Genomic DNA, 13560 nt, shown 5'->3' with positions numbered 1-13560 from the left:
ATATGAATGTAATTTGTTCCATGAGGTGGTTTGTAAGTCAAAATGATTGTATGTCGAGCGAGATTTTCCCATAACGATAATTCGATCATTTCGTTCCACAGCCCAAAAACCTACACAAAATCTTTAATAAGTACTGCAGGTACAATTATACAGGGCTGTATTGGCACCACTGCAATTCTGTCAGATAATGCTGAATGTCTCCCAGAAAATGATTGCAATTACAAATGCTGTGGTAGTAATATCTTCATTTATTTTGCTTGCAATGACAAAACACAAAAGAGAATGGAACTTTTAAAAAAAATCATTACAGTTTGATACAAAACTCCAAAAATGGGCCGGACACCCTTGAACACCCTTTGAAAAATCATGTGATGCTTCTCTAATTTGTGTAATTAACAGCACCTGCGGCACATAACAGGTGGTGGCAATAACTAAATCACACTTGCAGCCAGTTAAAATGGATTAAAGTGGACTCCACCGCTGTCCTGTGTCCTTGTGGATACCACATTGAGCATAGAGAAAAGAAAGAAGACCAAAGAACTGTCTGAGGACTTGAGAAGCAAAATTGTGAAGAAGCATGGGCATTCTCAAGGCTACAAGTCCATCTCCAAAGACCTGAATGTTCTTTTGTCTCCCGTGTGCAGTGTCATCAGTAAGTGCAAAGCCCATGGCACTGTGGCTAACCTCCCTAGATGTGGATGGAAAAGAAACAAAAGATTGTGCGGATGCTGGATAAAGAACCTCGACTAACATCCAAACAAGTTCAAGCTGTCCTGCAGTCCAAGGGTACAGCAGTGTCAACCCTTACTGTCAACTCTATGGTAGGATACCCAGGAAGACCCCACTTTTGACCCAGAGACATAAAAAAAAACCCAGGCTGGAGTTTGCCAAAACGTACCTTAGAAAGCCAAAAACATTTTGGGAGAATGTTCTCTGGTCAGATGAGACGAAAATAGAGCTTTTTGGGAAAAGGCATCAACATAGAGTTTGAAGGGGAAAAAACAAAGCCTTCAAAGAAAAGAAAACTGTCCCCGCAGTCAAACATGGCGGAGTTTCCCTGATGTTTTGGGGTTGCTTTGCTTACTCTGGCACTGGACTGCTTGACCGTGTTTATGGCAGTATGAAGTCTGAAGACTACCAACAAATTTTGCAGCATAATGTGTGAGAAAGCTGGGTCTCCCTCAGAGGTCATGGGTCTTCCAGCAGGACAATGACCCAAAGCGCACTTCAAAAACCACTAGAAAATGGTTTGAGAGAAAGCACTGGAGACTTCTAAAGTGGCCTGCAATGAGTCCAGACCTGAATCTTGTGAAGAGATCTGAAAATGGCAGTTTGGAGAAGGCACACTTCAGAATTCATGTAGCAATTACGTCAGCAAAGAGCGAGAGAGACAGGGCGCTACGTTAGCGATGGAGCTCTGCATAAGCGTTCGTGCCTAGCTTGAATGTGGCTTTCAGGGAAGAAGTGAGCTTGACAACAGTCATTTAAAAAAAAAAAAAAAAAAGGGGGGGTGGGGCAGGATAAGCCTGAGAAGTTTTTGGCTTCTGGGAAACGTATGAAGAAAACATCCTTCATATGTCGTAATGTCTAGGGTCGTTTTTACAAGTGCCATAGCAGCAGCGTTTACTCGACATGTTCTTTTTTAAAAGATTACTGGCAGAAAACAAGCAGTACTAGCATGGGTTGTATGCGAGCGCACCTGTATGTTGACCCTCTTCCGGTTTACGATGGTGACGTCACGCAGCCTTGCGGTCTAAAAATAGCATTCATGCGGTGTGCTATTCGGCCAACATTTTTGGAAACAATATGCTTTTGAAATCTCAAATTTAGACTCCGTTGTCACACATGCTGCATATATCTCCACTGAATTCATTTCTAGAGTCGGTATAAATGCTTATATGACGTTAAGCATCATCCTTCAACAAGTTATGTCATTTTTCTTGGTTAACCTTTTGAATCTACAGTGGGTGCAGCAGTTAGCACTTATTATGATTTGTGCTATTTTTATCCTCTTTGGGGTTAATGTTGGTTTAACGCTCTTTAAAAATGGTTAATTGTGCTTGTGCAGGATCCTAATGAGATGTGTGCACCTTTACCTCCTCTCTACTGACTGTTGAGCTATCAAAATGCAGATGAGCTGATGTCACCAGCATGACATTTAAAATGTTTATTACTGTGTTCCTCCATTGCTAACCAGCGAGATAAACCGATAGTTGTAAGGTGATTAGGTTAGTTAGCGGTTATCAAATAAATATCTGATAGCACATGCTTTGAATGAGAATGTGGTGATTTGGTTTGGGCTGCACTAAGATGTTAGCATCTGTAGATGTTTTTTTTTAAGCTCAATATAATCAGGTGTAAGCAATACACTTTTGTCAGTGTTTAGAACTGAATAATAGCAGAGGTAGTGTTGATTCAGTCTCAACTATTTATTCTACAGAAGCACAAACAACATTTAAACAACTGATTAAGTTCTAAAAAGTCAAATGACTCTAGCTACTGATGTCCGAGAGCATTAATGAATAAGGGTTTGTCATGAATTTTGAATCGTTTTTTGTTTGTTTGTCTCAGGTCGGTGGAGTTCTTTTCCTGGTTCTGAACTCGCAGTTATACTTCGATTCGTCGGCCTGCCCTCAGTTGAGGGAAGCTCAGGAAACGTGGCTGGATAAGCTGCTGAGCAAAGTCTCATCCTCCTCGGTTAATTGCGCCGCCGCCGCTGCTTAATCAGAATACTCAATAAAGATGTTAATTGGGGCTAATAACATTTCCGTAGTCATCGTCATATGTTCTTGTCTTCGTCCAGCAACCCAAACACATCGTGGTGTTCCAGCACATTCCGCTGTACGTAAAGAAGCCCGATGAAGACGATGACTACTTTAACCTACAGAGGGAAGTTAGGCAAAAACTGATGGAGCGATTTAATAAAGCTGGTAAGTCTAGCTTTTCCTTTACTTGCTATTGCCATGCATTTTCTGAGGGGGTGCTGTGTCACTCGAACCGTTACAGACAAGGCATGCCATTTGATGGCTCATTTAGTGGTGTATCTGTTGAGCAAACAAAATCCGGTTTACTTTCATTTTCTACTGTACTGTGGTATGAGAAAGTATCTGAACTAGGGCTGTCAAACGATTAAAAATTTTAATTGAGTTAATTACAGCTTAAAAATGAATTAATTGTAATTAATTGCAATTCAAACCATCTATAAAATTTGCCATATTTTTCTCTAAATGATTGTTGGAATGGAAAGATAAGACACAAGATGGATATGTACATTCAATGTACGGTACATAAGTACTGTATTTGTTTATTATAACAATAAATCAACAAGATTGCATTAACATTATTAACAGTTTGTTAAAGCGATCCATGAATAGAAAGACTTGTAGTTCTTAAAAGATAAATATTAGTACAAGTTATAGAAATGTTATATTAAAACCCCTCTTAATGTTTTTGTTTTAATAACATTTGTAAAATTTTCAATCAAAAAATAAACTAGTAGCCCGCCATTGTTGATGTCAATAATTACACAATGCTCATGGGTGCTTAAGCCCATGAAATCAGTCGTACCCAAGCGCCAGCAGAGGGTGACAAAACTCCAAAACACACAAGTAACAAGTAACATTGCACTGTGCTGTCATTTTAATCTGTTTGAGGGGAGCATGTGCGTTGATTGCGTCAAATATTTTAACGTGATTGATTAAAAAAATTAATTGCCGCGCGTTAACGCGATCATTTTGACAGCCCTTATCTGGTCTGGTTGAGTTTTTGCTGCCAAAGGGAGGGGGGCACAAAATACTAAACATTTTTGTTCACTTGTTTTTTGCCCTACTATCCTCATTAAAATATGAAAACCTATAAATGTTTGGGTGGTTTTAGTTAAAGCAAAGTTTTTTTCCATCTGTGTGATTTTGACAAAGATCAGATCACGTTTGATGGTGATTTTATGCAGAAATGTGAGAAATTCCAAAAGATCCAGACACTTTTTTCATATGACTGTACATGAGAACACTTTTATGTTTTTGATACAAGATCCCTTTTTTTAAAGCTTGCTTGACATCAGAAGAATTTTGAATTCTTAAATTGAAAATCTTTGAGTTCATTTTAAGGTCAGCAGACAGTGAGCTTAATTGATAAATTACAGTGTGTCCATCATCTAGTTACCAAGTTCGTGGCAAAGGCGAGCACCTAAATCTCATTGTAAAACCACTCTCTTATCCAGTAATACAGAGTCTTAATACTTTAAGATGATTTCAGACATCTATACAGTGGTTTGAAATATCTTGTTTCAATGCTTCTTAGCTTCCCGTCAATGCCAGCATATCTAAAGTGTAGGACACTTAAGATTCCTCAAGCAAAGGATTCATACATACCGGAGAGGATTATTTCACACGCACAGGACAGCCACAATTGATTTAAATAATGCATGACTTCCCAAAAGTCATTCCGACTGCAAATCCATTATTATGGACTTACTCTATAACAGTCTTGAACAGCTACGGAACACTCGCAAGGACGGTAAGTCTTTACTAGACACACATGCACACGCTTGTTCGTCACATCACCGGGCCACTTTAACACAACTGATTGACAGGGCCTCTTATACAGGCACGCACATCTTCTCAATCATTTATCAAGGTGACTGCATAGGGAGAGTATTAATTCAATTACTCATCCATTATGTCTGCATGTATTTAACCGTGTTGGTCTGATGGCTTCTCCGGCATTAGAGATTCCTCCTTCAAACAAACAGAAATGAATGATTAAAAGGGCAATACTCATTTTAGATGCAAAAACAAAGGCTGCCGTATAGGATTTGCCGAGTGGCTCCTTTGTCATCCATATGGGTCCTGGGAGCAGTTATACATACAGTGCCCTCCATAATTATTTGCACCCCTGGTTAAGATGTGTTTTTTAGCTTCTAATATATGTTTTATATTCAAATAATATGGGACCTTGATGGAGAAAAAAAAGAGAATCCAACCTTCAATACAAGTGCATTTATTCAGTGGGGAAAAAATCCCACATAAAGAAATAATTATTTGACATCAAATAATGTGTGTCACAATTATTAGCACTCCTGGTGTTAATACTTTGTACAACCCCCTTTTGCCAACAAAACAAGGTCTGGGGACTGAGATGGCCATGGGACGAGCTTGATTTTGTGTCTGGTGAACCATTTCTGTGTAGATTTGGCCATATGTTTAGGGTCATTGTCTTGATGAAAGACCCAGTGATGACCCATCTTCAGCTTTCGGGCAACATATTTTGATTTAAAATGTCCTGGTATTTCAAAGCATTCATGCTGCCATGCACTCTAACAAGGTTCCCAGGGCCTATGGAAGCGAAACCGCCCCACAGCATCACTGACCCACCCCCATACTTCACAGTGGGTATGAGGTGCCTTTCAGCATGCGCATCTTTCGTGGCACGCCAGAGCCACTCAGAGTGTTTGGTTCCAAAAAGCTCAATCTTGGTCTCATCTGACCAAAGCACACGGTCCCAGTTGAAGCCTGGGACCGTGTGCTTTGGTGATGTCAAATAATTATTTCTTTACGTGGGATTTTTTCCCCCACTGAATAAATGCTCTTGTATTGAAGGTTGGATTTTTCTCTTTTTTTCCATTAAGGTCCCATATTATTTGAATAGAAAAAAAATTATTAAAAGCTAAAAAACACATCTTAACCAGGGGTGCCAATATTTATGGAGGGCACTGTACATACTGCGTTATCTACGGAACAATACTTAGACACAGTACATATGGTGATCAATATTGATGGCTTTCTCGCTTTTGCCGACATTCAAAACGGTGTACAATACATCTTCCTCACGTCTGTCCTTGTCTGTTCACACATGCTGTCCAACGTAAATAAATATGCATGTTGTTACAGTATGTCTTAAGATGAAAAATGGATTTTTTAACATTTTATGAATGCTGAGTCGTTCCCCAGGGTAGTTTTCTTTCTTGGTACTGCATGGTTAATGTGTTGAAGTGACATATTTGATTGTCTTGGTTGCGACATCTGGCAAATGCAATCACATCGTTCTTGAGATAAAGGATGATAGCTTTTGTCCAATTTTAGTCAACCCTGTACTGCAGTATGTGTAACTTTGGAAATACACTCTTTGAAAGTGTGGCTGTTACACACTTACAGTATTATGAAATTGATCGATTCTGGTTTCATGTTTTGATTCCGGTTCCGAACTATTCAAGATTCCGATTCTTTTAACTCATTTGCTGCCAGAAACTTATTCCGTTCTATTTTTAAATGCTTCATTGTCCCCAAAATATATTTATACGTGTTTTTTTTTTTTTTTTTTTTTTTTTTTAATAAGAAGAAACTATAGCTTGCGATCTGAGAAAAAAAGAAAAAAAAAAACAAGGCTCCAAACCCTTTTAAAGCAATAAAACTGGCCACTGGAGGGCAGTAGTGCATTTTGTAAAGACCCGCAACCCGATTCAACAGCAACGAAAGACCGGGCAGCACGGTCGGCGCGCTGGCGGCAGTACGCCAGGCGACGGCCGACCGAACAAAACAACCGAGAGGACGCCTGGAATGCCGGGCGCTGGACGGCGGAGCAAAATGACTGAGACCACCGTGCAGTGGGCTGGCCAAGCAGACCCCGCAGAGATTAAAAAATAATCCATCGTTGCGAGACAGACAGCGATGAGGGAGAAGTTTACACGGCAGACACGGCGACAACAGGCGTCATTTCTCAGTAGTCATGTGTAAACAAATTGCTACTTTGCTATCAAAAGCTCTATTTTTCTTGTTCATTATGGTATTTTGTAAAGGGAAAACATTATTCAGATGTTTGGGATGTAACTAATGCGAAAAATAGCTGTGTTAAAGTACAAGATATGTTTGAAATGTATGCCTTTACAAAAAGCTAATTTTCTCCGTTTTTTCATCAAAAATTGGAAAATTGCTCAAACTAAGCTATTTTCTAATGCTGAAGCATTCTATCCTTTCCTATTTCTGAATGCTAAAGAATGAAAAAAAGAAATGAACTTACATTTTCTGCTGAAAGAAGAGGGTCTAATCTTTCTTTTCCATGTTTCCATGGGTTCCATGTTTATATAGCAATAGAACAGAATTTTCTGTGGGCCTTACAAAATCAGTCAAATCCAGAAAAACGGCCAGGAGCGTAGGGCCTTGCTCTGGTGAAAATGGCTGGGAGTGAATGAGTTAACAGGCAGGGTAAAAAAATCTATACCTTAAAAATGTATTAACTTCTCAATTTTTAAAAAAAATATATTCATTTGAATTTTATTGATATTATTATTATTATTTATATGAATTTAAAATTTCTTCTTCTTCTTATTTATTACTTTTGTCCAATTTCAGTCAAAATTTGGAACTACAGTACCTGAAAGTGTGGCTGTGAGACACTTACAGTATTATGAATATGGTTTGGAATCGTTTGAAATTGAACGATTCCGGTCCCGTGTTTCGATTCCGGTTCCGAATGATTCAAGATTACGATTCTGTTAAGAGACAGGGTCAAAAAAAGTCTCGATTTTTTAAAAATTATATGAATTAAAATTTTAATAATATTATTATTTTTTTATTAATTTAATATTTATCATTATCATTAATATTATTATTACAATTAATATGAAATTTATGAATTATATGAACTTCTCACAGGGTTATTTTTAACTTGTGTATAAATATCAATCTTTGAACTCAAATGTGATGGTTTCTTTCCACAGGAGTACACTTTCACAAAGATATTTATTTTTCAGAAGCTCATGGAGAAAACATTTACTTATATTCTTTTGCCATTCGTATACCTTAGCTGGGAGCTACAACGGAGCATTAGTATAAATGATTCTTTTGATTCAGATTTGATGTAGATGAGGCAAAATAATAAGGTTTCCTTATTTGTTAAACAGATTATGTTGTTCTAGTTGTGAATTCTAAGTTTTAAGTCTAAATTGTAAGTCCTGATAGGATTTTGAGTTTTTGCAGTGTTCAAAATAAATGTATTATACCTGCTGTATTGGAGCACATGAGGCACCATTGCTACTAGTTTTTTTTATTTTTTTTTTATCCATCAATAACTATCTGTCTTTTTACAGATGAAAATAGCCTGTATGAAAGACATGTTAGCCACACATCGACAGTAGTCATAATTAATGGAAACCTAGCCGTCCGCAGGGCTAACATTACGTTAGCAAGGTAATCGACGTAAGTCTTATTTATTAGCGCTACGTTAACTTAATTTGACTATCTCTCGGCGTAAACGGGGTGCGTTCAGTGGAGCGTTTGCTAGGCGGGCGGGTCACACGGTGGCTCCCGGCCTGGGTTTCGGGGGCGGGGTGCAGCCAGAGGTGCGGAAGTAACTGCGGGGCCGCGAGTAGCCAGGGCTAGTGTTATGCAAGCGCTGTCTTACAGCAGGGGTCCCCAACCTTTTTTTGCACCATGGACCGGTTGTTAGGTTTTGTGTTGGTTTTCTCCTAGTGTGACTTGTTCCTGTGATTGCCCGTTGAGTTCAACTGTTGTGCCTGCTCCTAGTGTATCGCCAACCTGCATCCTTCTGTGTCACCTATCTGTTCCTCATTGTCTCGTTACCCCTCGTCTCTGTGTGTATATAAGCTCCCATTTTCCCTTCACTCCTTGTTGCGTCATTGTCAATGCCCATGTGCACATTCTAGTCTGTTCCCGTCAGTTTTCTCCAAGCCCTCGCACTCCCCTCAGTAAGTTTTTGATAGTACCTGTGTTTTGTTCTTATGTTTTTTTTGGGATCTCCACAGTATTTGTTGGTACTTTGTTTTTTTTTGTTTGTCTGTTTGCTGCAATTAAATCATTTTTGCACTGCCGGTCTGCGTCACCACTTTTCCCGCAATTGGTTCCACACCACATACCTGCCCGCAAACCCTGACACCGGTGTGATTTGGGTCTTTTTTCACAGACCGGTGTGCTGTCAGATTTTGCACCATTATAAAGTTTTGCTCCCTTTATTGGCGGTGAAAAAATCCCTCTTTTATATTCAGTTGGAATCTCAATGTTATCCAACGGTGCTAAAAAACTATTTACATCATAAACATATATGTGCAACACGAAAATGGCGTAAATTAATGCTTAACGACACGGCAAAGTCGTTAAGTGAGAGAGCTGCGTGCAGTTGTTGTGTGCAGCTAACATGGCAAACGTAAGTTAATATTCCTTTCTTTAAAGAAAGTTTGTAGTGTGTACTTTGGAATTGCTGCACTCGCGGTCATTTTTAACACTGCGCGCATGCCAAATTTGTCAGAACACCGTCAATATGCGGCAGAAAAATACAGCAAATATAAAATAACATTTGGTTTTAGCCCCGTCGTGTTGAGTGCAGGGAAAATACAACTCACCCGCTGAATCAGCGGGAGGCCTGAGCTTGTTTCGTTGAGACGAGATAGTCCCGAGATGGGAGAGTGAGAGAAGCCCGCTTCACAAAGATACGTTGTTGGAAATTGTAGCACTGTTTTCAGTGCTCTCCTAGCGATGTCAGGATATTCCGAAATGACTTTAATCCAGAACCTCGGTAGAGTTGTTGTCTCAAATGTTTGTTTAAGGTTGCCGTCATTTGCGATCTCTACAAGCTGATATTGATGCTCAAATCACTCCGTTTATTTACATGCGGGTCACGAATCCACGGACCGGTACTGGTCCGCGGCCCGGTCGTTTGGGACCCCTGTCTTACAGTGTTTGCCTTGGTCTCCAGCTTGAAATGCTCCCACACTTGACATTTTCTGCTTTTTCTTGGTGTCTTTCTCTTCGCTTTCATCAGCTTCTTTGTCATTACCTCTATATTTGTACGTGGTTGAAATATAATATAACCGCCGCCTCTTTGTTCCTTAAGCCTGAGTTATACTTCCGCGTCAGACCTACGCCGTCAAGGAAGAATCGAGTTACGACCCTACGCCGTAGCCTGACGCGCACCTCTCGATTTTTGTAACCTTCGCGTCGCGTAGACGCGTATGACGTAGCGAAGACGGACTGTGATTGGTCCGCTCAGACTGTTGTTTCCGGTTTACCGCGAAAACACCGCCATTGTACAATAGAATCAAACATGGTTTTCTACACGCAAAAATGGACCAAGCCGATGGGAGTATCATCGAAGAGCAAGTCTCGTCAAGAAATTATTATTGTGATTGCCAAATGGCAAGGTCGGCGATCGAACAAATAAATAAATGGAAGAACCACCGAGACGTGGGTGGTCGGAATCGAGTGGCCACACGAAGCGGTGACCCAGTCGGCCAAAAACTGCCAACTTTTTATCACTTTATGTCGTATTTTTGGTTGGTGCACTGCATCATTTACTGTGTACATATGTTTCAAGTATATGAAGAATAAAGCACAGATTTGGTGTCAAAAGAGTTGTTTTGATCTTTAATTTTCAATAACGGACAGTTCACACACACAATACATCATCACTGATTGAGAGTGCCTCGGTGCTTTTTATGATAACCTTAAAATCAAGCCTCCCAACGCAGTTTGGGAAGTTCCCTAGACGCCAGAAATCTGCTATGGCTTCCCACTGGCTGGTTGTAGGACACGGCAAACAAATCAGGCTGGAGGGCTTTGCAGACCTTGAACGCAGTGCTCGACGCCAGTTTGAAGCTAGCCGCTACAGCTAGCTCTCTCCACCCGAGTCTAAAACTCTCTGTGCGGCATCAAAAGTCGGCCAGACCGCCTCGAAACCGTCTTCTGCGTTGCCTGCCCGTCAACATTTGTATGTTCCATATTTATTCAGTGTTGATGAGCAGAATATTTACTTTCAAGAGTTCCATCTTGCATTGTTTATTTTTTCTCCGACTAGCGGAAGTAAACAAGCATGCCCCAAAACCGTACAAACATAACGCCACGTCCCTCTAGTGGCTTGGCGGTGAATTACAGAGCAACGCGTTCCCTCACCGCAGAACTATCGAATGTCGAATGACGCCGTAGTCGCTACGCCGTCACCGCAACGCGGGAGTATAACTCAGGCTTTACGCACGTGATGTCAGCGCGCTGTGCCGCATCAAAAGCAGTCCGGGCGAAACAGCATGGTGAGAGCTAGCAAAAGTAAAGGATTCCTCGAGGTGGAGAAAATGCCTCGATTCATTTTTAAAATCGAGTTACTCGATTTATTCGAGTAATCGTTTCATCTGTAGTTTTAACCTTAGTAGAAATTGTAATGCATGGATGTTTGCAGCATTCTAATGTTTATTTTCAGCTCTGACTGATAAATATTTGTACGTGCTAAATGTCTGTTTTTTTCAACGTACGGTATAATGGTTATGGTAATTTATGTCCCCTCATACCCCCCCCTCGCATTGAGTTATACACGCATCGTGTTCCTCCCCTGTGTCTTTTCTCACCACTTCACCCTAGGATCTGAAGCCTCCAGATGTGCTTTTGTTCTCTGAGGGATCAGTACTGTCATTACAGTAAAGTGCGGCATCATTAACCTCACATGTACACACTCATGCACACCTTTAGGGGAGATTTGAGTACAGTGTGGAACAATCTATCATCCGTTCTACTGTTTTTGCCTCAAACTGAACTGATGTATCCGTTTGCTGGTTAGGATGTCCTGGTTGACGTGCCTCTGCAGCACTGCCTATATGTTAAGAGATGGGCAAACCGGGTTGTCGTCCCTTCTTGGGCGCCTTCACTTCCTGATATGCCTCATTGGTTGGCCCCTATTCCCATAATCCCATAAACCCAATCCAATGACGTCTCGGAGTAAAATACAGTAAATACTTCCTGCAGACAGAAATATGAATGTGATACTGCTTATGTATTTTTTTTCAATCTCGTTTTTCCTAGTAAGATGTGACCACGCAGTCCAAAAAAATGTGTCACATGTGCACATCTTTGTGCTCGCGAACGCGTAAATGGCTGCGCAGCGGTGCATTTTACTACGCCTGATGAATTTGTCTGCAAGTATCTATATTTTATCTCGACGCCGCAGCTGCTCATCGGAAAAAGGCGCAACACCAATTAGTCTTCGTCTGCCTCGTCAGAGTGAGCATTTACGCCACGGGACTGTTGACTGCATCCCGGCTCATATTAATGATACACTATTTCTGCGTTATGACCCCCTATTGGGCTACTAAAGCATCACGCGGTCCCTTTTTTAATTGCGCTGGCACCTACCGTGGGTTGGGATGTGACAATAATTTGTTTGATATTAAATTTTCTTTCTTTTTCCTAGCGCTCGGTGTCAGGCTTTTCTTTCCAAACTTTGAATAAAACCATCTGTACTGGACTATTCAAACTCACTTTAGTTTGAAGTTGTACAATATTCGGTGTCAACCTTTAATATTGCTTTTTTTGCGCCCTTCCTACATTGATATAATGACCTGGAAGGATGTTTTCCATTATTCCTGAGAGCGGTTTCATGCTGCTTCATCGCTATCATACCTGTAATCACTGTGAATAAGGCTCCCTTAGGCTTTACTCTTGTTCCGCTGAACTTCTCCGTGCAATGTGTGCAGTTTAGGCAGCATTTCTGTTACTGCAAGCAGAAGTAGTGAAACGTTCACAAAGTTCAGTGTCCTATTTGTCAAGTAAGTTGATACATTTCTCTTTAAAAACTGAAAAAATGTGGCGAGGGACCAATGTGTCACATTCAAGGAATGTGTACAGCTCTACTCTCACCTAGAGGTGGGAATCTTTGCGCACCTAACGATTCGATTACGATTCAGAGACTCCGATTTGATTATAAATCGATTATTGATGCCCCCCCCCCCCCATTTAAAAAAAAATGTTTTGTATATTTGTTCCAAAATTGTTCAAAAATCCTCTCAGGCTAAATAAACCAAACTACTATTTTAGTATCAAGTTACCGGTTAAAAACAGTAAATAAAATACTCAAGTCCCCATTCTCTATCAGCAGCTTTAAACCACATTCAATTAATTTAATATTGTGAATCAACTGTTAAAGTTGTTAAAATTGCGCCCGTTATTCCATAATTTCCCTCATGTCTACTTTTGACATGTGAAAGTTTTAAAACTGTTTCATCATTTAAAGATAGATTCAAGTCAAGATTTTGCCAACTTAGGGGTATTTTAGATAAAAAATAATTAGGTTCTCTATAACAGCGTTCTAGAGAAGTCTACTGCTTTAAGATGGCGCCTGTTTACTAGCGCGGGAAAGTCTGTCATTTCACATCTAGTCTAGATATATGTGATATCTACCATAGCCGTATGTTGCCGTATGCTTGTAGCAACTACCAACTTGGCGCTGTTTGTAGCGGCTGACGGCCGCAGTCAGGTATTATTGTTTTTTTTTTTTTTTACCTAGCGGCATTAGCTGCACATGATATTTACTCTCGGTCCATTCCTCATTGCGTCCCGAAGACCGCGCTGACTGCGTTTTATTTCCGCTTTACCTGGTATAATTCAATAATCGGAATTTGGATGTTTGTGACTCGTTCTCGAATCTTCCACGGGCGAATCGCGAATAATCTAAGAATCGGAAATTTTGCTGGCCTCTTCTCTCACCGTACATCGGATTGTGATTCCATTCACTTCCTCTTCTGAGAGATTGTTTCTACTACTCATCCAGAATACTTTCAGCAAGAAGGCA

At 40.3% G+C, this 13560-nt stretch overlaps 1 protein-coding gene across 1 annotated transcript in view; it reads left to right on the top strand.

The window, feature by feature from the left end:
- cpped1 (calcineurin-like phosphoesterase domain containing 1) overlaps positions 1–13560 on the top strand; it is a 62440-nt gene that overhangs the window by 20884 nt on the left and 27996 nt on the right. Inside the window, exons 4-5 of the mRNA XM_057826511.1 lie at positions 2572–2697; positions 2804–2930. Of these exons, the coding sequence (XP_057682494.1) occupies positions 2572–2697; positions 2804–2930 (253 nt within the window). The remainder of the gene's footprint in view (positions 1–2571; positions 2698–2803; positions 2931–13560) is intronic.

The sequence above is a fragment of the Corythoichthys intestinalis genome, chromosome 21 (genome assembly GCF_030265065.1).
Source record: "Corythoichthys intestinalis isolate RoL2023-P3 chromosome 21, ASM3026506v1, whole genome shotgun sequence".
Classification (NCBI taxonomy): domain Eukaryota; kingdom Metazoa; phylum Chordata; class Actinopteri; order Syngnathiformes; family Syngnathidae; genus Corythoichthys; species Corythoichthys intestinalis.
Note: the sequence above shows the minus strand (reverse complement) of the source record. Positions and strands in the feature narration are given on the sequence as shown.